This window comes from Sceloporus undulatus, chromosome 4, assembly GCF_019175285.1.
Source record: "Sceloporus undulatus isolate JIND9_A2432 ecotype Alabama chromosome 4, SceUnd_v1.1, whole genome shotgun sequence".
NCBI classification, from domain to species: Eukaryota; Metazoa; Chordata; class Lepidosauria; order Squamata; family Phrynosomatidae; genus Sceloporus; species Sceloporus undulatus.
In genome coordinates this window covers 72,703,048-72,730,950 of record NC_056525.1, presented here as the reverse complement: position 1 = coordinate 72,730,950, position 27,903 = coordinate 72,703,048, and the positions used below count along the sequence as shown (strand labels likewise).

The 27,903-nt window shown below is 39.7% G+C and overlaps 1 protein-coding gene across 10 annotated transcripts in view; it reads right to left on the bottom strand.

Annotated features, from left to right (window-relative positions):
* The window catches only part of ST3GAL3 (ST3 beta-galactoside alpha-2,3-sialyltransferase 3), a 301,371-nt gene that overhangs the window by 31,523 nt on the left and 241,945 nt on the right, over positions 1–27,903 (bottom strand). For all 10 annotated transcript variants that reach the window (XM_042462929.1, XM_042462928.1, XM_042462930.1 and 7 more), the window contains one exon: positions 23,631–23,777. In XM_042462929.1, coding sequence (XP_042318863.1) covers positions 23,631–23,777 — 147 coding nt within the window. The remainder of the gene's footprint in view (positions 1–23,630; positions 23,778–27,903) is intronic.

Below are 27,903 nucleotides of genomic sequence, written 5' to 3'. Positions count from 1 at the left end.
GCTTTTAAACTGCAATTGCACCAGGAAAGAAGCGGCTTTGGCGATACTCATAGCATGACACTGTCTCTAATCCATAGCTGCCTAGTACCCAGTCTGGGGACCCATGAATGACCTAGTAATTGCACAAGTCCCGAGGTACGAAATGTTGCTCCCAGGACAGTTGGGTGATTCCTAGTCATGTGGGATCAGTGTCCCCCTGTCCCCCTCCCTCTCCCCAGAACCCCAATTACCTTTCTTTTTTTCTTTTTACTTTTAAAGACTTCAATCGTTGCAGCAGAGCACCGGAATTGTGCAAAAAAAGTGAAAAACAAAACAACCCCCCTAAAGGCATGCTGGGTAGGGCATAAGGCAAGGAGGTGGGATGTGCATTGGGGGCAGTAGCCCTGATTGCACAATTGAAAGAGGTGCAGTGATGGCTGCCTTGAAAGTGGCATGTTACCTTTCCCCCCAAAACTCCTTTGAGTAATATGACTGCCAGTCGCACACACATATACCAGTCACCTCCCAGAAAGAGAAACAGAAAAACTCAAGAGCAACATATACCAGGAAGAGACCTGTAATTTCAAAGCATTGTTCGTCTGCTTCCACTACAACATCTACTCACTTGATAAAAGAAGACAAACAAGCTATGTTCTTGCATTGCATTTCTCTAAAGAACAAACAACAACCATTTCTATAACAAAGGGCTTGATGTATGAGAAAATTGTTGCTGCTCCAGTGTTTTGCCAGCTTTATGGGCTGTTGGGGTTATTTCTGTGTCACTGCCTTTTGGATTGTGAGGAAATGGTTGCACTAAATCTTTTAGGAGAAATACACGACACTTGCATTATGTAAAGAGGTTTCAATTATTATTTGATTCACCAAGGGAAGGAGCCCATTGCCTATACTGAGTGGGCAAAATCCATCCCATAGGCTCCATGTGCCCCTTTGGATCCCTAAATGCAGCCTATGTGACCCTCCAGAAGCCCCTCAACTCCCCCCCCCATTTAAAAAAATCTAACAGATTTTGGGGAGGTTTTATGCTCTCAAACTGCCCCAAATCTCCCAAAACTGCCCAAAAGAAGAAAAAAAGGGGGCAGGGAAATGGCCAAAATGGCATCACACTACTTTGGGAGCACTGAAGCATACTGTGACTTGCCAGGCAGGCCCAAGAAGGAAAAATGGCCCCTGCCCTGTTTGCAGTTGCTCTCCCCCTGGTCTATATCTAACCGTGGTTCTTCAAGGAAATACCAGCAATATGCAAAACATTTGGTTTAACAGTTGTCTCTGAATTCTCAAGACAGCTCACTCCATTCTCTAAAGTAAAACAAGTCACCCCTACATGCTTAACAATACAGATTTATCATCAACTTTCTTGATCAAAATGTAGACCCAATACCTACCCCATACACCTTGAAGTCTTTGTGCCACTAATAACACGTTTATTGGGGACAATGTAAATATAAGATTAACAACCCTCACAAAAATTAGCTAAAATCCTACAGCTTGATTAATCTGATAAGTATTCACATTTCCAAGGACAGCTAGAGTTTAAACTGTAATCTATCCTTGTCCCTTGAGTCCAGACTTTTAGCTCATATTTCAAGGTGGATCTCTTTATGTAGCTTGCCAACTACAAGAAGGTCTACTCTGAGTTTCTTGTTCATGAGTTGGTACTTGTATTGGCTGTGATCCATTTAAAAATAAGTAGTGCATTTTGAGTAACACATTACTGTACTTAATTTAATAGTTTTTTTTTCTTTTTCAAACAGCCTTGTAGATTTTTAACTTGAGGATCTAGTCTGCAGAATGGTCACTAAAATATTTTAACAACGGCCTGGTACATACCGCTCAAAAAAAGCGGGTTGGTGGTGGTCGGTTTTTCTGTGGAGGGACGCCACAGCAGCCAAACTGTGTGGCGTCCCTCCACCCCAAAAAGTTCCTGGAAAAACTGGGTTCTTCTTGGGACGCTGCGCACTCGTGACATGACACACAGTGACGTCTATATGCTGCGTGTCGCTTACATCATGATGGCGGCCCCCATATGGGTGGGAGGCCACCATTACGCCACCGCCATGATGTCCTGGGGTTAGGGACCATGTGGTTAGTGCGCAGTCCCTAACCCTAGAATGGCTGCCTGGATGCCACTTCTTGGCAGTATGTACCGGGCCAACAATATAGCAGTTATTCCCAAATGATTTTAAATAGCAACCTACCCCTGAAGAAATGTGAAATACTAAATTAATCTCCTACCAAAATCAGCAAAAGTATAATAATACATTTATACTGGGTTTGAGGTTTTTCCTTTGTTGATTGTTTTACAAACTTTGGATTTTAAAAAATGTTTGTTGTTCCTCAAGAAGTACCCAAAGTTTCACAAATGCAGCAAGTTCCTGTGGGACAGATGTCTAGCAAAAAACAACTGTTCTACAACTTATCTCAGACCACAAACTTTTCATTAGGACCATACTTGCCAGAAGCTAAGACAATCTAAAAAGGAATCAGAAGTATCCCTCACTTTTCATTATATGTACAGTCGGCCCTTCTTATACACGGATTTTTTATACACGGATTCAAGCATACACGGTTTGAAAATGTTCCAAAAAAGTATACATTTACCTTGATGTTCCATTTTTTATTAGGGACACCATTTTGCTATGTCATTATACTTAATGGGACTTGAGCATACACGGATTTTGTTATACACGGGGGATCTTGGAACCAAACCCCAGCGTATAACAAGGATCCACTGTATTTAACATCCAATAATTTCTAGCTAAGCATTTGAGTTTTCATTCTGTTGCACTGGGATCAGAACCACTTGCTTGCATGTTTGAGTTTACTTCCTATAAAAATGTTGTATTTATTGCCATGACATTAGCTGTATGATTGATGTGTTACTTTCTAAATGTAAACTCTACATGAAAGCAGAGAAATGAAAAAAGAATCAAATAAAAATGATATTTTTTTTAAAGTACCACAAACCCTAACAAATGTTGCTGGAAGCCCTTACTTGTGTTTCCAGGTGTCATAAAGGAGAAAGGCATTAAAATCCCACAGCCACCTGATGCAAAGTCTTTAATAATATCAAGGCATAAGGGAGAACAACTGATTGAAATCTTAGCAAGTATGAAGGTGACCAAAAACTAGTTTCTATGAGGCAGAAGGCCATGAGACCAGAGCTTCACTTGATGTAGATGAATGAACAGGTATAATAAGCCAAGCTAATAAAAGAATAGACCATTCCTTATTGTATAGACAATATTTTAATTGAAAACACAAGTGACTGCAGTGTCTGGAGGGAAATCCTCCTGTTCAGCAAAGCATCATAAAGTCTGAGTACAATGGAAGCCACAGTGAAATTAGAGACTGACATACAATTTAGTCATGAAGATCTGATAAAGTATAATGAAGATAACTCTGGAAAAAACAGAATCAAATAACAGACATGTAATTACCTTAATAATATCTGCAGATCAAACATTTCAATTGCTAATGAGCCTGCAGATGGAACTGGCCTCCACTGGCAAGCAAACACGAAGAGAAAAGAAGACCCATATGACAGATCACTGATTCTTTGGCAAATATAAGATTCAGTGCTTTAACAGTATGTTCAGACTCTCGTTTGGTTATTATGAAAGCTACCACCTAAAATAAAGGTTGTTTTGTACCAGGTGTGCATAGTACATGGGAGCAATGTACAACATGCAGCCTACCTCTCCACATGTGTCTTCACAGGAGCTCCTCACAGACAGCCAGTGATAAATCATGCTGGTAAACCAGAACATGCTTGCTTTAAAGGGGGTTTCATGCATTTTCATTGAAATTCAAAAGCAAACACGGAAGCTTCCATTAGAACAAGCATTTCTGGTTTGTTTTCATGGCTCTTCTCAGTTTGTAGCTGTATTTTATCAGCACCTGACAGGAATGCAGCCTGTAGTGGGTATGGGTGGGCATAATTGTAATGGGACCCACTCAAGTTGCCTGTCTTTGTTTTAGTGGGTACAACACTAGACAGGGTATGGTAATTACCTTCTTCTTTAAATCGTACAATGGTAAAAGATGATGCTTTTCTTTAGCACGTGTTTCTCATCAGATTCTTTATATCTGCTCACATATATTTTAATTACATAGTTCAGAAATTATGAGGATATCCAAAGAGAACAGGTTGCTTACTTGTAACTGTTGTCTATTACCTGTACACTTATACATATGGAGTTATGTGCACCTGTGTTGAAATTTTTGGATGCTTCTAGAGCAGCATTTTGGTGGAATCACCAAGTGGTTATCTTGAGAGTGGCCACATCCAAATTGAGTATTCTCAATTTCTTTTCCATGATGTTCAGATTTCCTCTCCATGCAAGAGGAAATCTGAACATCATGCAAAACAAAGAAAGTTGCTGCTGGACAGTCTGAGAAGACTAGATAACCACAGCTCGTGAGGCCACCTGTGTGGAGTTCTCAGAATAATATTTGCATTGTCCTCCTTGACCTTTGTGATGATCCTGGTGAGGAGAGGAAAGGGAAGAAAAGTGTACAGCAGAGAGAGTAAAGCAGGGGTAGGCAACCTTTTTGAGCTGGGGGCCGGGTTGCTGTCCCTCAGACAACTGGGGGGCCGAAGCCAAAAAATAAACAATGAAATAATTTTTTAAAAAATTAAATAAATAAATAAACCAGGACAAATATAGGACAAAATTTTCAAATGGAGGACACTTTTTTAAAAAAAGTGGAGAACACGTGAAAAAATTTGCTGATTTTTTAAAAAAATGTTTATATAAATGCATGTTTCTGAGGCTTCTATAGACAATTTCCCCCCCTTGCCCACTGCTTGCCCCCCCTTGCCCGCCTCCTCCTGATAGGCCAAAGGCCCCACACCCTCACGCGAGAGACCAAAGGCTCCGGCGGCAATCGGCGGCAAGACTGGGCTGGGGCCGGTCCCAAGGCCTTGCCGGGCCGCATTCGGCCCGCGGGCCGCAGGTTGCCTACCCCTGGAGTAAAGAAATGTGTCTCCTAGAGAGATTTTGATTCAAGCACCTCTGTTGCAGAACTGATTGCATTAGGCATTTGGTAGAGACACAAAGAGGTCTATCCCAAGTGTGATGTTGAAAAAGGACTGAGTTCATCTTCCACTCATGGGAAGAGGAGGTTGCACTGCTAAGGTCATTCACAAGGATACTGTGCAAGTGCAAACAAGGATACTGGCAGGTATCTCACCAACAGGAATATGTCCCTGCAGATACATCAATTCTAGATCTGAAGTGTGAGGTGAAAGAGGTTACAGGAATGCATTACTCCTTGCTTGTTAAGGTAGAAGGCTACCATAGTGTTGTCTATAGCCACTTGAATGGTCTTGGGATGGAATAGTATTTGGAATACACGAAAGGCTTTCCACATGGTGGACAATTCAAGGACATTGATATGTTATGAAATACTTTTCTGCGTTGGCCAACTGTTCCATGACCATCACGTCTAGAGTGTGGGCACTCAACCCATCATGGATGGTTCTGTGGTGAGCAGCAGAGATGGCATAGGGTAGACAGAGAGGCCTTCTCTGTCATGGCATTGGAGAAATTGGTCCACCAACTGAAGGTGCAAAGAACAGTGTGAGGTATTGACAGGAACTTTTGTAAGAGTTTCTGAACCAAGGCTTTCAAGGCAAATGATCTGTCTTTGGTTAGGAAAGTTCTGGGCCTGATAGAGTTGAGCACTGCCTCTGTGATCTGTATATGCCAGATGGGCATGGAGAGGACTTTTCCGAATTTATCATGAGGACACATGACACAGATGGGGACACAGGTACTAAGCTTTGCCACATACCAAGATGCCAACACTGCCCGCACATTTATCCAGGAAATACCATCACAAGACCTAATGGCATCACCCACAATAATAGGGGGAACTTCATGTGGTCATCCTCTAATGTGATTTATGGCATACTATGACATCAATGCCCATCAGCACTCTACATCGGGCAAACAGGCCAGTCCCTGCTCCAAAAGATAAATGGACATAAATTAGATATTAGGAATGGGAATACACAAAAACCGGTGGCAGAACATTTCAATTTCCCTGGGCATTCCACCTCAGACCTCAGAACAGCAGTCCTTGAATACAAGATCTACAAAGGTAGATTGGAAAGGGATTTATTATTATGCAAACTGTTTAGAATGGATAAAAGAATGGATTGGTTTCGAGAAAGAAAATTTATTGAATTTGGAAGGGTTCAATACAAGATACGGGTGGCACGCATATTTATGGCATGGGAAATTAGACCAAAACAAAGATTTTAATGATCATATAATACAAAGAACTTTATTGAGAATTTGGTTGAAGTATAAAGAGAAAAAATATCAACAAATTCCAGATTGGGTGTCGCCCCACGAGGCTTTCATGAAAAGAGAAAAACTAAAAGAAAAAAGTTGGTTAAAATATAATGAGTTGTTGAAAAATGAAAATGGAACCCTTTGCATGAAGAGTTGGGAAGAACTAGATAAAGAAAATATAAAATTGCGTTGGTTCCCACACAGACAACTAGTAGAAAGATATAGGCGGGGTACAGACCGCCGCTGCCGGCTAGTCCGTGGGGGAGCCGGAGCCTCCACACGGCGCGGCTCCCCTGCGGACTGAAAAAGAAGCTCCAAAATGGAGCTTCTTTTTCCGTCGCGTTTGCGACGTAGCGAGGCGCCAGGGGCGCACTCGCTACGTCACAAAGGACGCGACGCGTACGGACGCTCAGCGTCCGATACGCGAAGATGGCGCCGGCCATGTAGAAGGGCCGGCGCCATCTTGTACGGACGGAGTCCGTACTAGGCCCAGGGGTGTCTAAAAGAGACGCCCCCTTTTTAAAATGGGACGTCCGGAGGACGTCCCAAATGGCAGTGAAGAAAGCCTCATAGAATAGATGTAAAACAAGAAGGAATAACAACAGTTAAAAGAGAATTAGGTGAAATGGTGACGCAGTAGTTAAATGCCTGTATTGCAGCCACTCACTCACTCAACTCATAAGGTTGCGAGTTCAATACCAGTGAAAGGGCTCAAGCTCGACTCAGGCTTGCATCCTTCTGAGGTCGCTAAAATGAGTACCCAGATTGTTGGGGGCAATTAGCTTACACTTTGTAAACCGCTTAGGGAGTGCTTAAGTGCACTGATAAGCAGTATAGAACTGTACTTGCTATTGCTACTTGCTATTGCTATGTTTGAAATTAGAATTGGAAGAGGAAGTAATAAAGACCAGCATGATTGAATGGGCAAAAAATATTGGACGAAATATACAACTGGACAGCTGGGAAAACGCATGGGGAAAGATCTAAATTTTACATGCTATATGGATATAAAAGAAAATTTCATAAAATTTTTACATAGGTGGTATTTACTCTCCCACGAGACTGGCAAAAATGAGGAAAAATAAATCAGAAACATGTTGGAGATGTAACAATCATTATGGATCTTTTACCATATGTGGTGGGCTTGTCCATATATTAAAATCTATTGGAAAGAAGTACATAAAATAATAATGGAAATATATCAGATAAATGTTAAATTAAAACCTGAGACAATTTTGTTAAATATGGCAGACGACACAGAATTAAGGAAACACTTGAAATTAATACTGTACTTAATAACGTCGGCAAGAATCATAGTAGCTAAAAACTGGAAAAATCTGGAAAGACAGATATTGATGAATGATTAACTAAAGCAATAGACGTAATTGAGATGGATAAATTAACGTTACTGCGAGATGATGATAGTAATGACAAGACAGATGTGCAAATATAGAAACCTTTGTTGAAATATTGTGAAAAAAGATAGTCAAAACTACATAAACAAATGTAGTAATTGTAATAGTTAAGAGACTACACTTTATTATGGGAAGTATGTTTTACTCTTTTTATTTTCTTATGAATCTCTCCTTTTTGGGATTTTATTAAAACTGGTAAAATTTACATAAAGAATAATTTAAAGGATACTGGTTGGATAATAACTGAAAAAGAAACAAGTAACAAGAAATGAAATGAGAGAAAAGGTTCAAATTTCTTTATTGAATGGAACCAATATATTATATTATGAATATTTAAAGAAAATAATACATAGACTTGTATATACAAATAGAGAAAACTAGTTATTCAAGTGAGAGGGGGTCTGTATGAAACAGGAATAGAGGAAAATTTGAGATTTTGCTGTTAAAATATATTATGTCATTAGAAGATAAGTATCTAGGGAGGAAAGTAGGGAGGGGGGGAAGAGGGGAAACAAAGAGAATTGTAAAGGAGAACCATGAATCTTTGTTTTTATATATCTTCTGTTATATATTCTTGAATGTACATTGTATATATGATAATAAAGATTATTTTTAAAATAAAGAAAAATTTTAAAAAAGGAAAGGGAAACAACAGAATTGGAATTCATTCATAAACTGCAGTCCCACAGCAATGGATTGAACAGGGACAATGGCTTCCTGACTCGCTACACACATTTCAACACTATCTGATTCCATCCTCATGGAGGTGTCCTACACTCTTTATTCTCCCCATTTACAGGCTAGTTTCCAAGGCCAAACTGGTCTTGCCATCCCATTTAGATATTCAATGACTATGTCTTTGTCCACAAACGACCATCGGTAAAACTGGATTTGCTATTTCATTTCCATACACAACATTCTCACATACCAATGGCATATATATGTCTGTTCCCGGCTTCCACTCCACCAAAAGCATCTGAAGAAATAGACTGAATCTACGAAAGCTCATGCCGCCAACTTTTTTCTTTCAGTTAGTCTCAAAGGTGCTACAAGATTTATCTATAAACTATTGCTCCAAATGATAGCCCAGATAGATATGACAGCTGGGAGTGCTTACTATTAGCTTTAGCTGTTATGCGAGCTGTGCCCCTTCCTAGAGCTGGATGATCTAAAGATGATAGTGCACATGCTCATAACCTCAAGACATGGCTTCTGGAATGTGATGTACAAGTTTGGAAACTTTATTTAGTTCAAAGTATGGCAGCAAGATTGGCTACTGGTACATCTAGAAGTGATTCTATTACACCAATATTAAAATCACTCCACTGGCTGCCAAATAGTTTTCGGCAAGGCTATTACCTTTAAAGCCCTACAACGTTTGGGTCCTGATTATCTACAGGATCATCTTCTCATATAACCCTGCCTGTTCACTCAGGTTCTTGGGGGGGAACATTTACTTCAATCAGCCAGGACTAGGCTATCAACTATATTGTTTTTAATTATGCTGTTAGCTGCTTTGAATCTTTTCACTGAAAGAAAGGTAAGGTATACATGAATAAAATAAAAGTAAATAAAAATAATACATTTCCCTACAAATGAAAAAGCCATAATATTGTGCAAGCCAAAGATGGCCAGCAATCTTTGTAATGATACTACAGTCCTAGACAAGAAAAAGGCACTAGGAACCTTATCACACTAGAGGAATCTCACTGGAAAATGGGATTTAAAGTAGATTTAAAGGAGAGAAAAAACCACAAATGAGGGAAGTTTATCACACGACATTTCTCCAAAAGTGAAATAATGCGAAAATAAAGTGAACATAAGAGACAAAAGTTCTGAAAGTAAAAAGCTGCTTTTTCGTCCCTTTTACATTCCCCTAATTTTCGCATTATTTCACTTTTGCAGAAATGCATGTGATAAACTTCCCGCATTTGCAGTTTTTTTCTACATTCAAAATCCCGTTTTTGTTCTGGATTCCTCTAGTGGGATAAGGTCTTAAGACATAGCAGGAGAGAATAGGGGTTTGCCCTACTCTTAGTTGTGATTCTTGGGCTGCCGTAAAAACTAGCATACACTGATGTAAGCTTCCATGGAGTACAGTCTACTTAACCACATGCACTGCTCATTAATTGAATGGTTCAGCACACATTAAAATGAAGAATGTTAACACTTATATGTGTGAAATACCTGTATGTCTGAAATGCACAGTTCTTTAAAAAGGACTTGGAGAAGACAGGACATAAATACAAAATATGCCCATAAGAACACTTTGAAGGTCAAAAGTTTGCATCTTTACTTCATGGATAAGCAAAATACAATGAACAAAATCTTTAGACTGTCCTGGACAATCCTTATATGTGCCAAAAAGGGAGACTGAAGTCCACAAATGAATAGTTTAGTTTTTAAACATGTTGCAGGGACCTCTGCACAGTTTAACATTAAAATATACAAGGTTTTCAAAACCAAGAGTTGACTTCTGAGCACTTCTATTGTTTTTTCAGATTTTTTTAAATTTTTCAGTTTTATTTATACATAGCAGTAAAATAACAACTGGCTTTGGAGGTTTTTGGAAGTCTGTGTAGTCTCCCAAAGATCTCAGGGGCAGAAAATTAGCCTCGGACTCATGCAAGTTGCTACAACCACCATGTTCTTGCCAGCTCATTCCAATTGTCTGCTGCAGAATCAAAACCTTAACTGTGAACTGAATTGCAAACACAGTAAAGGAATGCAATGCACTTCTGTGCATTTCATCAAGCCCAATATCCTTAGGAAGTAACACATCAGAATTACAGCCAGTGCTTACCTTAGCTAGGGTGCCTATGAGTTCTTGACCTAAGCCCTAACACATCGGCTATATAACATTAAGACAAACCTACAAAACAGCAGGGAAAGTGATGATTTTCTGAATTTCACAGACATCCTCCCCTCTAAGGCTAAACCTCAAGATCATAGGGCTGAGAAGAGAAGAGGTGACGTGAAACATAATGCTAATGCAGCAATATGAAGTTCCCCTGGCAAGGTTGAGGTGCCTTGAGGAAGAAAAATTAATTCTTATTAATAAGAGGCCCAAACTATAATCTCCAGTCATTGCCATAGCAACAAAAGGAGGCAAACAATCACAAAATAAAAATTTTAAAGGGTCAGAAATGAATCACATGGTGCCTTCAGGGCTTAATGAAATAGTGGGAATGTCTGTTTTTATTCAAGAATTTTCAAATAAGAATATAAAGTTATTCATGAATAACTAAAAACATGCAAATAAAAATGAAGACTCTGAAGTGAAGTACTGTATAGCTAAATCTCATTATTTTTAAAGCCCGCTTGGTGTTTGAGAGGCCATGGTTGGAAACCCACTTTACGTGCAGCTCCCTCGAAGACTTCTGATATCCAGATGAAAACACTTTTTTGGCATGTGCGCAAGGCAGATGCCACCACACAGTGTCTTGCATATTAGAAACAGAAGGACAAGGCCTGGTGTAAGTATCTGAGACTGACCAGACTTAACAAGCAACTTGGAACAGGTTGCAGTTATCCCAGGCAATGAGACAATCCCATAATTTACAGAAATTGGTCTTTGGCCAAATGACATCACACACACACAAAAATCCCTACACTAGAAAAATTCTTACTTTAAAAATTCTTACTTTAAAAACAAGTGTGAAAGGCACAGAGGTCTATTTTGATTTGCTTATATGAATTTAGAAAGTAAATTCTAAAAGTAAGTAAGAAAGTAAATTTTTAAAAAGAAAGTAAAAGGATTGTTGAGATTGTTGAGGGTTTTTTGGGGTCTATCATGTGTTCTTTTTAAAACTATAATAATAATAAAAAGAAAGTATCCTACAGAGCATCTTTCAAATATGCAGTTCTGACTAAACAAATACTTGTGCAAGCTTCATACACGATATATACATTTTCTACATGTACAGTTGTACAGATACAGGAAAACAGAAGTGAGAATTATTTCACTTTTACACAGAGATGGTTCACCGTGAGATTGTATTTTATATTTTGCACAATGTTCTGGTTGATAGATCTCAGTGCACAGTAAACAATGAAATACGATTTCTGCAAGTTTGAGGTCACTACTTAGGAAACAAGATTCCCCTGTAATCAATTTTAAAAATGGTAAGTATTAGGGAACTGTAACATGAAAAAAGAAACAGAGCAAAGGCGTATGGAATTGTGAAAAAGAATATCAGTAATGAATTACAGAATCATAGAGCTGGAAGAGACCACAAGGGCTATCCAGTCAAATTATCATCTGTACATTGCATTTTTATTAATTTTGATTAATATGAGACTTTATATAATATGTTTCTACAATAAAATCAAATTAAGGTGTCTTACAATTAAAAGTATCACAACAACAACAAAAAATGAAACAATCCTGACCATTTAAAAAATGGTAGTAAAGCCAAAATAAAAACATTTCATCAAAAATATATTGATAACAATGATCAACGATCAGAAGAACTTGCTGGCAAAGCAAAAAATAAATATACATGTTCATCCAAATTTCAAAAAAAATTATAATAGCAGGTTCTTGTAAATCCCAACTAAGACCTAAATCAGTTGCTAGTCCAAACTGAAGTAGATATAATAAAATGAAGAAATTTACATTAGTGCTGATTTACTATCAAGTAATTTATTCAACAAGCTTATTCACTGGTCTAAATATCTTAAAAGCAGCAATAGCAAAATGAAGTGTTATCAGACTGAAACAAATCATGTCTTAGTAAAAAGTCAAAATCCAACCCCCTCCAAACCGAATCCCTCACAAAAATGTACTATCTTTAGTGTTCTAGCTCTTTTTGAAAAATATATAAAAGAGAGATTTCTCCAAGAAAAGAGGATCTTCTCTGAAGGTTGCCAGTAAAAAGTCCATTTCATTCCAATCTTAATTATGAGAATGTTCAAAGCAGAACCTGGATTAAATATCCTCAAGCAATAAAGTTGCAGTATGCTCTTGGAAAAATAGCTCATTATAGCACCCAATAAATCATTAGTCAGATCCATAGTCAATCTGGTATAACACAGGTTCCTATGAAAAACAAACAACAAATCCAACATAATTTTATGTGGCCCAAAAATATATTCCTTCAACTGGTATTTAATATTATCATATGGGCAGTGACAGAGACCCATCCAGTACTGAAACATTAAAAAAGAATGTTAAACCCAGTTGAAAGCCAGTGTAGTGTGGTGGTTTGCACATGGGACTCAAATCCCCACTCAGCCATAGAAGCCGACTGTGTGACCCTAGGCAAGTCACACACTTTCAGCTTCAGAGGAAAGCAAAGGCAAACCTCCTTTGAACAAATCTTGTCAAGAAAACCCCATGATGGGTTTGCCTTAAGGCTGTCACAAGTTGGAAACTACTTGAAGGCACACAAGAACAAACTTGGTTAAAAGCAAAACTTATGCGGCGAACTACTGGAAACAACTATCACGTGTAACTTATGGCTGCCCTTGTTACATGTCCAGAGCCCTACCTTGATGAGGTCTTGAAACCTTGTTTCTGATTACTTCCCTTTTCTGGGAGCTACATTGGGTTTTGCACTGCCTGGGCTCTCCTCCCAGAGTGTTTTGTGTGATTCAGATGTGTATCAATGAAAATCAGTCTTGAGAAACTGCAGTTTTGACTGGAGAAGTGGTAACAGGGAAAGGAGTAATTATCCCTTTTCCTACCAAAAATTCATCTGTTCAGAATTCAATTCTGCAAGCTGGTTTTCCTCCTGAGGGATCAACGCATGCATTTACTAAGATAAAAATGCATCTCTGGACACAACAGGGAGAAAAAACAGTTTGAAGAGACGTGATTTTGAGCAGAAAAACATAGTAAGGAAAGAGTTTCAGTACCTGACCTGGCTCTTCCACTCAAAAGTAGTTCTCTTCAAGACTATATAGTTCATTCAAAATACCTTTGTCTCGGGCCTCACTGCCTGTATTTTTATTCAAATCCCCTAAATTATCTGCAATAAGATACATTTCATAGCTTGGACTCTGGCTGAAAAAGCACATGCTCTACATACAATTAAAGCAGATAAATAAAGTCAGGTCATGAGCCCAGAGTCAATATACATCAGCTGAATTCACCCACAGTTATGAATGGCATTTCTTAGTAGAGTAACAAACCAACTGAAATGACAACATAAGCGGTGTTTATGAATTACCTAAGACCACACAGTGAGCTATCTTTCTTAACATTCGTTTCCAGTATATAACTGGCATGATTAGGAAAAGAACACAAAAGATGAAGAGTATAAATTAGTATGCTAAAGGAAGGATTAACAAGGCTATATCTTGATGTTAATTAGTAAAACTGGTGTTTATTTAAAAGAGATATATTCTCTTCCTTTTACTGTTCAAGGAAGATAACAGAAATAAAAACATATAATAAAACAACAACATATAAGGGGGGGGGACAAGTTTGCGAACAAAGTAATTTAAAACAACAGCAGGAAAATATAAGAGACACTGCAAAATTATACACTTGTTATAGGAAGACCAGCTAATGGAGACCAAACGTCAAAAAACTTTTGGAACAGGAAGGCTTAATGATCTGGTAAGAAGGTAAACAAGGAGGGGGCAAAACAAACTTCCCCTTTGGCAAGGCATTCCAAAGTCTGGGTGTAGCAGCAGGAAAAGCCTTCTCCCACACTCCAATAAAATATAGGTTCATACCAAACAAAAGAACCTCTGTGGAGGATGTTAATGTGCTGGCAGGCTCATTGAGGTGGTGGTGCTCTGATAGAGTGACTGCTCCTAAATGCCCTTGGGCGTCAATGGTGATATCCAGAACTTTGAATTACCCTTGGAAACACAGCAGATGTTTTAACAGTGGGGTGACAGGCTCCCAATCCCCTACCTTAATAGTAGATGTTACTGAAGTCCACTAACCACAGGTTTATTTTATGTCCCAAAGAGACAGCATTGTGGAGGAGGGACTCTGACTGCTCTCTGTCTCACTTAAACAGGCTGTTATCTTCTTCCCATTCCAGAGACAGATATCAGTTATAACATGCTGAACGTTCCTCACTCTCAGTGTAATTCCATCTAGAAAGCACTTCTCCCATTCTGGAATGGATCTTTCATCCCTCTTTGCTTCCTATGTGCTATTGTCCCTCTCACTCTTTTCCACATTCATCTGGCAAAAATTATAGTCTCAAAGTGGAGGATGTTCCTGCATTTAACCGTTTATTAAATGCTGTAAGAAACGATGTAGTATCAGCCTTGAACCATTTCACTCAGGCTTCTCAACCCTGCCGAAAAACCCTAAAATTACAAAGTTAATTGGCAGCACATTGTTACCATATGTGGTGTGCTAGCATTCGCCCTGAAGTTTATTTAAGCTTGGAAAGAGGAATGGAATATTACGACCCTTTATAAGGATTTCAAATTGGGTCTCATTATTAAAGTGATGATCTTTCTCAAACCTCCTCTTGACCTAATGCTGTGCTGATACCTTATTGTACACTTCTGGACATAGTTTAAAAAGGCATTCTGCAAATGTAAATTGTGATTACACAATATCTTTCATTGTATATTTCCTTAGCACTTTTGAAAGCTCAGTTCCTGATGCCAAAACAATTTGATTAATACATTCAAGATACTGCAAAGATTAAATGGAAAACTGCATATTATATAAATGAGGACTCTGTAATGTTTTGATTGTGAGATTCAAACTCAGCATCAGTTTGGTAGGAATGTATTGACTTTTGCGCTAAAAGGGATTTGATTCAAAACAAGACCACAGAAAATCAAGAGGGGAGAATATACATTTTAGGCAGAATATCTGCAGAAGTACAAATACTCCTGAAAAAAACTAAACGATAACCCTTACCCCACAAAAACTCCATTGAGGACTGGTCATGCTCAGTATCTATGAAATGGTGAACGCTAGCTGGAAAGTGTGTGTGTGTGTGTGTGTGTGTGAGATCAATGTTAAATCTGGCCACGATAACATGTGCCTTGATTGCACCCTAGTTGAATTACTGTATTGTGTGTTACACAGAACTGTATCTGGAAACTGTTCAGAAACTTCAGCAGATCCAAAATATTGTACCCAGGTTGTTGACTGGGCCTTGTTACAGGGAACATGTAATCCTCTTGTTGAAACAGCTTCACTGGTTACATTTCCATTTTTGGGCAGAATTTAAAGTGCTGGTCATGACCTTTAAAGCCCTATATGGTTGCAGTCTACACTATTTGAATGCCTGCCTGAGTTTTGAGATCTTTGGTTGGAACCTTTCTCTCAATCCAACGTTTGTTGAGGACACAGGAGAGAGTCTTCTCAGTGGTTGCTCCCAGGCTACGGAACTCCCTCCCTCGGGAGATTTTGTTGGCCCTCTTTCTACTTTCCTTTTGCCAGCAAGCAAAGGCCTTTTTATCCAGGCAGGCCTTTGGTCTATAATTTATGTGACAAAAAGAGGGTTTTTTAAAAAATAGGTGGTGGTTTTAATCTGTTTTAACAGTTTTTATCTTTTTTTAATAATGTTTTAATTGCATATTGTTTTAACCTTGTGTTTTGTTAACTAAACTGACTTTTAACTGGGCATTTAAAAAACTTTTAAATGAATACTTTCTTCAACTGTACCATGTTTGGAAGCTGTCTTGGATCCTTTGTAAGAAAAGTTGGATTTTAAATAAATAAATAATCATGCATGGGGTTATGACTGGAGTGAGTGGATGACTGGATCCTTCAATTGCAGATACTCAATTGAAGATACTCAGAACACAGCAACATTTTTGCAGGTCCAATTGCAGAATCAAATACCTTTTATTTGATTAATATCTAGCACATGAGAATTCAAGTTTTACACAAAGAGAGGTGCATCATGTTAGTAGAATTCCTCAGACTAGTTCTCAGTGACACTTCTGCAAACACTTTTTGGAGGATGTTTAAAATACAATAGTGGGTTTATCTGAAGCCATAGGTCATATTGTATTCTTCTTGTCCTTATTCCCACTCCATCTGCACTGAAGATACAAGTAACCCTAGAATCATGGAGCTGGAAGAGACCACAAGGGCCATCCAGTCCAACCCCCTGCCATGCAGGAAATCACAATCAAAGCATCCCTGACAGATGGCCATCCAGCCTCTGTTTAAAGACCTCAAGGAGGGAGACTCCACCACTCTCCAAAGGAGTATGTTCCACTGTCAAGCAGCCCTTACTGTCAGGAAGTTCCTCCTAATGTTGAGGTGGAATCTCTTTTCCTGCAGTTTGCATCCATTGTTCCATGTCCTAGTCTCTGGAGCAGCAGAAAACAAGCTTGCTCCCTCCTCAATATGACATCCCTTCAAATATTTAAACAGGGCTATCATATAACCTCTTAACCTTCTCTTCTGCAGGCTAAACATCCCCAGTTCCCTCAGTCGTTCCTCATAAGGCATGGTTTCCAGACCCTACACCATTTTAGTTGCCCTCATTTGGACACGCTCCAATTTCTGAACATCCTTTTTAAATTGTACTGCCCAGAACTAGACACAGTACTCCAGGTGGGGCCTGACCAAAGCAGAATATAGTGGCACTATTACTTCCCTTCATCTAGACACTATACTTCTATTGATGCAGCCTAAAATGGCGTTGGCCTTTTTAGCTGCCACATTGCACTGTTGACTCATGTTCAACTTGTGGTCTACTTGGACTCCTAGATACCTTTCACATGTAGTCTCGTTCAGCCAGGTGTCCCCTAGCCTATATCTATGCATTTCGTTTTTTCCACCCTAAGTGCAGTACCTTACATTTCTACATTACATTACACTAGGCTGTACATGGGTACTGCACTTTACATACAGGAAGATGTAATATTGTTTCAGAAATCTTGTGACATATCCATCCTACTTTACTTTGGAGCAGCTTCACTCATTCTATTTTCATAGCAAACTTTAGCCCATTCATGAAGTTCCCAACTGGATGTGAACATATACTCTTCAGTTGGGTTGATTACTGTCACTATAGGGAGCATGAGAAATTTCCATGATTCTTCACTTGTACAACTATTTCATTCTGCTCTTGTTCAAAGTACCTGACCAAACAGTTTATCATTTACTTCAACTGACAAAGGCCATTGGCAAAATTTGTTCTTAAAGTTTCATAAACTAGTTTTTTAAAAAAAAACCAAGCAAACTTTCATGAAATGAAACATCAGGTTTTGATTAAGGCCCTTCTTGATTGATTTTACCAATCTGATATGTGTAATACAATCTATCAAACTCTCACAAAGTCAGATTCACAACATACTCATTTTCACAGTTCCTCCTCTCCACTCCAAAATAATTAAAATTGCTTGTGCATTTAACATAATATGTTTAAAAATAAAAACAAATTGAGGAAAAGGTGTGTGGTAGCAATTTTGTGTGTTTCCTTTTGCTTTTAAAGAGAAGCATAAAACATTATTCCTCAAAAGAGCTGCTATGCATCTAGCAGAGACGTGGGGAGATGTGAACCCCCAATTATGCATTATGCATACAGGTGTATTTGAGGTTAGCAAGAATCCTTGCTAAAATAGAAAATGTTCTCACTTTGGTGTGCCTCTAGATATCCAGAGGCACTGTTCCTCTGAACACACTGTGTATGTGTCTGTATACATTGGTGGGGGGTGCTCCACACTTAAAAGATTCAGCTAGCATTACTTCTGCCCCTTTTCTCTGAATCTGGGTAGTTGTAAGCACAGGTGTAATAAATTCAGTACACTGAAAAGAAATATAACAATGACCACCAGAAAAACAAAGTACTAATATATTCTGCCACTTGTGCTATGATCACCCTCCCAATAGATCTGTAAATGCTGGGTTGCTACACTATGTGTTAAAATCCAGAAAGTTAGGCCTACCTGAATTGGAAAAGGAATAACTGCTATATAAGTGCCTTAAAATCTAACACCATGACACGAGTGCCATATTTAAACATGGAAAGATCATGATGTATACCACATTTTTCTGTATGGATTAGGCAGGTTTGTTCAGGGAAAAAAACGATCTCAGTAATATCTCATGCTTTGTCAATATCCCCTGTGAACAAGTAAATGTTTAATCATTTTTCACTACTGGAGGTGTGTTTTATAATTTGAAGGTTGAATGTTCTTCATTTCAGCATCTAATTATTAACTGTTCTTCCCACATATCTGCCTACTAAAATAATCTGATTCACATGGTTCATTAAGTATCCAGGTAGTCAGATCCATTCAGTCACTGAGAAGCTTACCACCTATTTCTCTCTCGTGGCAAGTAAATTGTTCCCAGTAGGCCACAGCATACCTTTAGAACTCCTTCCTAGCATAGTATGCTCATGCCAAGTGAAAAAAAGGGGTGAAAAAAAAACTATTAGGTTGGGGGTAGAAGAGTGCAACATACCAGAGAGGGTGAATGAACTCTCACAAATCTGGACTGATTTTTCTCTACAGGAAAATTGCAAATGCCGGGATTGTTTACCTTAGAGATGAGATGACAAACATCCCTATAATTACAAACCCTAGCAGGAATGCAAAGAGGCAATATCTATCTCTCTGCCTTGTAGCATAAAATAAAAGAAATATTTTGTGAAGTGATGAGTGAAAATTGAAATGAGGAAATATTTTTCCACACAATGTCACCTTTAGATTGGTTGTCATTTGCTACAAATAACAAAGGTAGCAAACACAGCAAGATTCAAAAGAATATGGACATATACTTGGACAGCAAAATAGAACCTAACAGTTTTAACTGTAAATGGTTGCAAAATACTTGTATCTTGTAAAGATAATTTTTTAAAAGCCAAATCCATCCTGCTGAAGGAATAAGCAAGATACCCTGTGTGAGAAAGAATGGTAATAGTTAAAATTAAGGAGCAACCTATTTTGGCTCTGTTTAAGAATTATTTATCTTTGCTCATTTGTTTGAGTCAGAAAGGACTCAATGCTAGCTAATCCTGGGAATAGGATTCTGGACCATGAAGCTGATTTGGTCTGGCAGTTCCTTCTCTCTACACAAAAAGAAATCCAGGAATTTAAAAGCTACATATGGAGGGGAACCATTTGAAAATCATCTACTGTTGTTTATAAGGAGAAGGCAGAGAGGCTTAAGGGCAGCTCCCCTCTTTATGTTTCCTTCAGTTTCCCTCTCTCTTAGTTCAACATAAAAGGGCGATGAGTATTTCAGATATGGATGAGACATGGTTTTCTGTGTCTTACAATCAGCAACTTTGTTCCATCTACAATTTCCCATTCATTCTGAGTTTACGGACACATCTAACCTACTACAGCGACCCTTCCCTTATGCAGGGATCTGTAAGAGAAAAATGCGTATGCTCGAGCCCCATTAGAAGTAATGGGGCTTGTGCCTGTGGCACATGCCCCATTACTTCTTCCAGGGCACGAGAGGAGTTTTTCTGGTGCGGTTTCCTGTGTATGCTGGAAGCTGCATATGGTGCACCCACCTATAATGCGGGCGCACTGTATAAGAATTAAGTATATATTTGTGTTGTATTCACTCAAAGCAGCAAATAGTCAAATCCTGTTGTAAAGATGATGAAGGAAGGATGAAGAATAAATATCTCAATGGAGCTGAATCATGATTGCTTATTTTGCCAACACAGTGAATCCTCTTCCTTCCTCCTCCTTAATAGCAAATTCCTCTCCTCCTCAACAATCCTTAGATGATTCTATGGACTTTTTCACACAGGGGAAATTGGAAGTTTATTCCAGGGTCATTCCAGAGTCATTCCAGAGTCAATCATGGTGTTTCACGTTCTTTTGCAAAAGAATATCACTGGGTACAAAACACAATCCGTAGGCATTGCAAACGCAACCATGGGTCATCCCAGGGTTAGATAAATTCAGAGAAACATCCAAGTTATAAATCTTGTTCACTTCCAAAATTTCAGTCAATTTGATTTTGCCTGGTATGGAGTGCATGTCTGGATCAGCCTTGGATTGCCTTTGTTAGAAACACCCCATGACCCTTGAAACCCCATGAACCCATGACCCAGAGATTTCTCTCCCCATGGCTACGCTCTCTGTATCCTCTGAATGAATTAGAGACCTGCACCTCAGCACCACCGCCACCACCAGCCCGTTCCCCGACAGCGTCAGCTCCAGCAGCCCTGCCACTCACCCCACCGAGTAGATCCATGGGGACCCAGAGGATAGCCCCGGCCCCTGGAGGGAGGCATTGCCTAGCCCCAGGCTCACGTTGCGGGGGAAGTCCATTGCCGGGACGGCACTCAGCTCGGCTCCATCCTGGTGGGGGCACTTCTGCCCTCAGCTTCCACGCTGCCTCTCTGCCCCAGTCTAAGGAGAGCGGAGCACCTTTGTCTTTAGCAGCATCAGCAAAGAAGGACCAAGACCGCCTCCTCCTGAGTGGCTGAAGGGGCACCTGGCCCCTCACTCCCTCCTTCCCCCTCTCTTTAGCTCAGGGTCTGCATGCACAGAAGGAGGGCCTCTCCGCTGGCACTCCTATTTGTCTTTGCGTGTGATGAGGTGGCACGTAAGTGCATTCATTTTCAAACTGGCCTCACTTTCTTCTTCTTTCAGGATGGAGATACACCTTCCATGTGTGAAAATGTCCTATGTTTATCAGTTTAGAAACAAAACGGAGCCACCAGCCAAGAACGTTAATAACTGCAAACTCAGGGGATTCCCTAGGTATGCCAAATATATTCAAAAGCATTATTCTTAAAAATTTAAAAACCCCTCCAATTTTATTCAAAAAAGATCTGTGAGCTGCAGAAACCTAGAGCTTCAGAACTGTTGAGGGCCTGTTGTCAATAGAAAGACGAATGTCAAATGAAGAAAAGAAATAGGAAAGAGGGAGAAGGCAAAAGAAAGAAAATTTGAGGTAGTCGGGAAATTGGCCTGTTTGAAATCCTAACAACTAACTTATAGTATCTCAGAGAGGAAATTAGCACTGGTGGAAGATCAGTGTCTTGTGGTTACGCTCCTTCCCAGTTCTCTCCACATTACATAAGGCACAAAACCTCAGCAGAAATAAAAGCCACATTTCCCTAGGCTTTTTGGAATGCTGAACAGGAGCACTCTCCTTAAAAGTAAAGGATACACATTGTTCCTTGCTTCTATAATCAAAGCAATGGGGCAGGAAGGAACCTGTATTTCTCCCCTTGTATAAGCAGCTGTGGAGTATACAACAGGAAGTCCACATGTTTTAGAAGCTTCAATCAGATTTTTTTCCTCGCCCAAAATGTGTATTTTACTCCACTGTGGATATGAGACTGAACTTTGGCTGCTGGTTGTTATACTCAGGGCAATATTTGCCATTTGACACCATAAATTTAAAAGGAAAATATGAAATGGCTGATGCTGTGAAAAGAGTAAGGAGCCATTGCAAATGAATAGTTTACCTTCTTGCAAAAGTATTGACTTTAGAGTCCTGAAAAATCTCTGTGCAGATGTAACAGTGACATGTAGATGAGGAGCTTTTGCTAGATCTAAAAAAAATATTTTCAGTGTATTTAATTTCACAAATTAATGGACTATTTTCTAAACACTGTAAGCAGGAAGAACAGCCTTCCACAAGTAGCCACTCTCTTTAAAGCACGAATATGCAGTACCATCAGAGATACAACATTTCCAGATATTTTGAAATCATGGTGGGTGGTGGTTTTTTTCTTATTTTTTGGGGGGGAGGAGTAATTTTTAGGAACTGAAAAAAATGCAGTATTACCACCATTTACAGATTTAAAGTCAATTTGTTACATTAGAAACATAACATATTATTCTATGTAACTTTGTTCAGTATAAAATTATCATGTTTTATGCAATAAAAGTATAGTTTATTCAGAATATAATTACAAATTGAACTTAATTTTTAATTATTTCTCTCCCCTCGCCTGCCCCAATGGAGTTACAGGATTCTGAACTGTAAATAACACCTAAACTGTAATGAGCCTCTTTGGTTTTGCCAGTGTGATGAGCAGGCAGAAAATTCAATTAAAAACAGAACAGAACATGAACATTTGTTAAAGATAGAGAGCGAGAGCGAGCTGTCTCTAATAGTTTCCAAATTGTCAAGTAGATAAAACACACTCATTTACATAAGGAGATTAGAAAAAGCAACAAAGACTTAGAATTGTGATGCTCTGATACTCTACATAGTGGCACAAAAAGCGGCTCCTTTATGCGCCCTCCAAAGGGTGCCATAGCTTCAGTGGCACGGCTGTATGGTGCCCCTTCGGTGCTGCATCATCTGGACGCAGCACTGGAGGTGCACCATGATGCTCTACACCGTCTGGAGCAGCATGCGGCTTTATGGCACCCTGGGGGTGGAATTAGGGACTGCATCATCAGGATGCTGCGACCCAACTCCATCCACAGGCCAGCCTTTCAAGCCAGTCTGTATAGGGCCTTAGTCTTATATAAAAGTCTTTCTCTTACATAGTTTTTAGAAATTATGTTGGGACAGTAAATATGTGAAATATGTGAATATTTCTTAAACCTTTTAGTCCTTAAAATATTTCACAATCCTTTTTTCCCAATTTTTCTAGGAGGAAAACAGGAAAAAGAGTTTTTCTTTAATTTGCCTATTCTTTTTCTGTGCCTTCATATCTCTAACTACCGTGTACATATTGTCACATTTGCATACATATGAAATACATTATCAGGTCTGATATGTTGATTTAAATATTTTGTGCAACATCATGATTTGTTTTCATTCCCCCTTTGTTTTGTCTATTTTTCTCATTTTTGACTGTCTTGCTAATTATTAGCATTCTAACATGTTGCACCTGTATGTTAAGCATTGCATAAAACATAAAAGTGATGTGACCTATGCCTGTGGAACCTACAGACATAACTGGATGGGTTGGCATTTGGTGAAGTAATAATAGTAATGGAACAACTTCAGGTTTTATGCTTCATCAGCAAGCAACACATAAGAAAACAAGAATCATATTGGGGATAAGCTCCCCAGAAGACTTACCCCTCTACCCATCAGGCCGTTGTTAAAAGGAAGGCCAATAAAGCTGAAAGCTGCCTCTTGGATGAAATATGGATTCAGGATACGAATCTCATGGGGCTCTCGTGGAACATGGGTTGCCACAGACTTCCAAAAGCCATCAGAGGCACTCTGTAGAAATGCAGACATGGTTAGATAACACATACTGTACATCAAAATCCCATTTCCCCTTTGAAACCCTCAGCACTCAGGAAAGAACTGTTGATGTGTGGCTTCAAACTGTTTCCAACTTATGGTAACCCTAAGGTGAACCTATCATGGGGTCTTCCCTCAGATTTGTTCTGAGAGAGTTTACAATTGACTTCCTCTGAGGTTGAGATGTGACTTACCCAAGATCACCCAGTAGGTTATCATGGTTGAGTGGGAATTTGAACTATGGCCTCCCAGAGTCCCAGTCCAACACTTATGCGACTATTCCAGACTGGCTCTCAAGGAATTACAAACTAGGAAATGATTCTAGGTTCTAAGAAGGTATGGACAGGTAACAAAACAAGCTTGAAGTATGGGCTCTTCTAGCTTGGATTTTTAAGACACATTCCATCCATACTTCATCTTCAGCCACCCTTGGTCAGTTACATCTCATCTACAATCCAAGAAAAATAAGTCTTGTTCAGGCACATACAGGGAAGAAAAAATAACAAAAAAGAGAAGGGACAGCCGTGTACTCAGTTTTGGGGGGAATGTCTTATATTTGGAAAGCCAGGACATGGTGTGAAAATAGAAGGGATTGTAGAAAAAGAAAAATAGCATTTAAACTCACTACACTCAAAACTGAAGGTTCAACTAACTGTTCCCACAGATAGCATCCAAACGTCAAATATTTCTGGACAGCAATACTAGGGCATGCCCTGCAGTAGAAACACAACCCTGTAAGGACATGATCTGTATAAAGGAAGTTGCGTACTAGAACTAGAGAAGGTATGCACAGAGTCACTTAAAAATCCACCATTAGACCTTTGCTTTCTCAAAACAATGAGTAAACTGAAACTACATATGGAAGGAAAAAGACTGACCTAGACTGACCACCAAGACTGTTAATATATTTGACTTATTCTCACAGCAAGTCATAGACAACTTGCCCTTTGCACCTAAGGACTGTAGAAAAATGGAATGACTGCAGAATGAAACACCTCATAAATTCAGGGGAGGGAGCACCCTGACAGATGAGGAAACAGGGCTTTTGGCTCATGTCTAAAATGGATTAAGTATTTTTATTTACTGTAGCCTGGACTCTTGATTTGTATGGCACTCTTGGGAAAACCAGCTATTTGATGTAAAATCCACAGTTGAAGAAAGATTAGTGGAGACAAATCAAGCAGTTCTAATTACAGAGTGCCTGCTACAGCACTTTCCATTGATTCAAATAAGTAGCCGTGTTTGTCTCTTGCAGCATAAAAATGAGCCTAAAAAGGTCAAATCCATCCTGATGGAAAGAAAGGCAGCAAGGAACACAATGCCAGCCAACAAGAAAGCAGCCAGCAAACCTCCCCAGATTGCTCCTAATGTGTTTGGAACTAGTATAGTTGTGCTTGGCTCTGTGGTTTTTTGGTGAGCCGAGCCCATATAAAATTTCAGCCCAAGCAACAGTACTGCTTAACTTCTAAATGCACTGAAACTGCTTCGGACTCCCATTTCACCTCAGCATGTCAGCAGCTGAACATTATTTTGGCTTGCTGCAATCAAAATCAAGCTCAATACATCTGTGGGTCCCTGTGATAATCTTTTCTGGTTTGCTGTTGAGCAATGGATACAAAATACAGTAATCCAATTTCTTAAGATTCCTCAAGTTATGGAATCCCTCCTTGGTTAAGATACAATCTAGATCTCAAGTTGAACAGTATCTGCATTGGTAAGGCAGGCATCTTGCCGGAGGAAGGTTGGCTGCTGTAGAGAAAGCTTAAACTGGGGACACATGAGTTGCTGAGACTGTTTGATTCCTCCCTCCTGCAGGTATTGGCATGGTTAAGGTAGGCATCTTGCCAGAGGCACAAAAACTCTTGCCCTGTAGCTCTTAGCGTGGAGCCACTGCCTGGGTTGCAAGAGTCCTACTTTGCCAACTGAAACCAGATGGAGTGGACAGCAGAGCAAGACAAGCTACTATACATTTACCTTGGGAAGCTCTTACCAGAAAATGCAGGACCTACTGAACAGAATTCCTTGAGGCCATCTTTGGCTAAATTTTGGGAGTTCTTCAGGCTAAACTGGCCTGTGTGCTTGTTTATGGACTTTATCACACTGGGGAAGGGATGTCATTGTCCTGTCCCTATCCCAAGCTTCTCGCACAATTGAGGAAAGTACTTTCATACTAAATCGTGCTTATCCAGACATTATCCCATTCAAAAAGTGCAAGCGCAAGTGATCGTGTGAAAGGCTTTCTCAATAAATCATGCTGACCCGGGAATGACATGGAATTCTCTTGTGAATGAAGTGGAATTGCCCCCTATTTCCCATCATTTGGTATTATCAGAACAGCCCGTTAATGCAATTCCACTTCACTGATGGGACATGACAGGATCAGTGCGATGTAGTGAGAAAGCCTTTTGCACAATCACTTTCACTTGTGCTTTCTGGACAGGATAAAGATGCCCTGTCCCCATGTGATAAAGTCTTATGACAGTTTGGTTGTTCTGTATGCCTGGTCATCCAAATACTGTAAGTATTCAGAAAATCCGAGGGGTAATTTTAGTCATAACGGACAGGAGGAGGTATGGCTATGGATGTAGAACAAGTGATGGAGGAAAAGATGGGAGAGACATCTCATGGCTGTTCCATCTTCTGGTGCACCATCCAACCAATAGATCCCTGGCTACTCTAGTAGAATGCCATCAGACCACAAAGTACTCCTTAATGACAGGTCTGTGACTGGGAAGAGCTGTATGATCCAGGACTTGGATCCTGACAAGCAAGCTGACCTTGAATATAATAATAATAATAATAATAATAATAATAATAATAATAACAACAACAACAACAATAATAGCTTATTGATATTTCCTGCCTCTCCCTACGGATCGAGGAGGGCTTACAATAATAAAAATGAAACACCAATTTCCATATATAAAATACATCTTAAAATCAAGACACCACGTTAAAATTCATATATCAACATATCATTCACATACTCAGAGTGGGATGTCCCTTCAGTTTTATAAAAGATCAGGGGGATAAGCCTGCTGCAAAAGGTCCGTTTTAATCGCTTTCTTAAAAGCTTCTAGAGTAGTAATCAGTCGGATCTCTACCGGTAAAGCATTCCACAGTTTAGGGGCCATGACAGTAAATGCTTTGTGGGAAATAGACCATAATCTGGTATTTGGATAATCCAAAAGATTCTTCCCAGATGTTCTGAGAGTGCGGGGCGGATTATGTAGGGAGAGGCATTCCCTCAAGTAACTCGGGCCCAAGCCTTATAGGGCTTTAAAGGTTATCACCAACACTTTGTACTGTTCCCAGAAGCTGATTTTCAACCAGTGAAGGGATTTTAATACAGGTGTGATATGGTCAGATCTAGGTGTTCCGGTGACCAATCTAGCAGCCACATATTGAACCAAGTGAAGCTTCCAAATGTGGCACAAAGGTAGCCCCATGTAGAGCGTGTTGCAGAAATCAAGACGAGAGATTACCATTGCAAGTACCACTGCTTCAAGGTCCTTTCAGTCCAGGTAGGGACGCAGTTGGCGTATCAGCCGAAGCTGATGTCAGGCACTTTTGGCCATCGTATCTACCTGAGATGATAACTGTAGAGAAGGATCCAAAAGTACCCCCAAACTGTGTACTTCATCCTTTAGGGGAAGTGTGATCCCATCCAGGACAGGTTCACAAATCTCCATCCCTGGACCTGGGGAACCTATCGCTAGTACCTCCGTTTTCCCTGGATTCAACTTGAGTTTGTTTTCCCTCATCCAGCCCATTACCGACCCAAGACAGGCATCCAGGGGAGAGATGCCATCCTTAGTCACTGCATCAGTCGGAGACATAGAGAAGTGTATTTGGGTGTCATCAGCATACTGATAACACCGCGTGCCATGTCTCCGGATGATTTCTCCCAGCGGTTTCATGTAAATATTAAACAGCGTGGGGGACAGAATGGCGCCCTGTGGGATGCCAGATGTAAGCTCTCTTTTTGCAGAGCAGCTGCCTCCCAGCTCCACCATCTGGAATTTACCCGAGAGGGTAAACACTGCTCCTAGAAAGCGAGATTGTTGCAGTGACCAGGAGTGCCTTTGTTCTACTTTTGTTG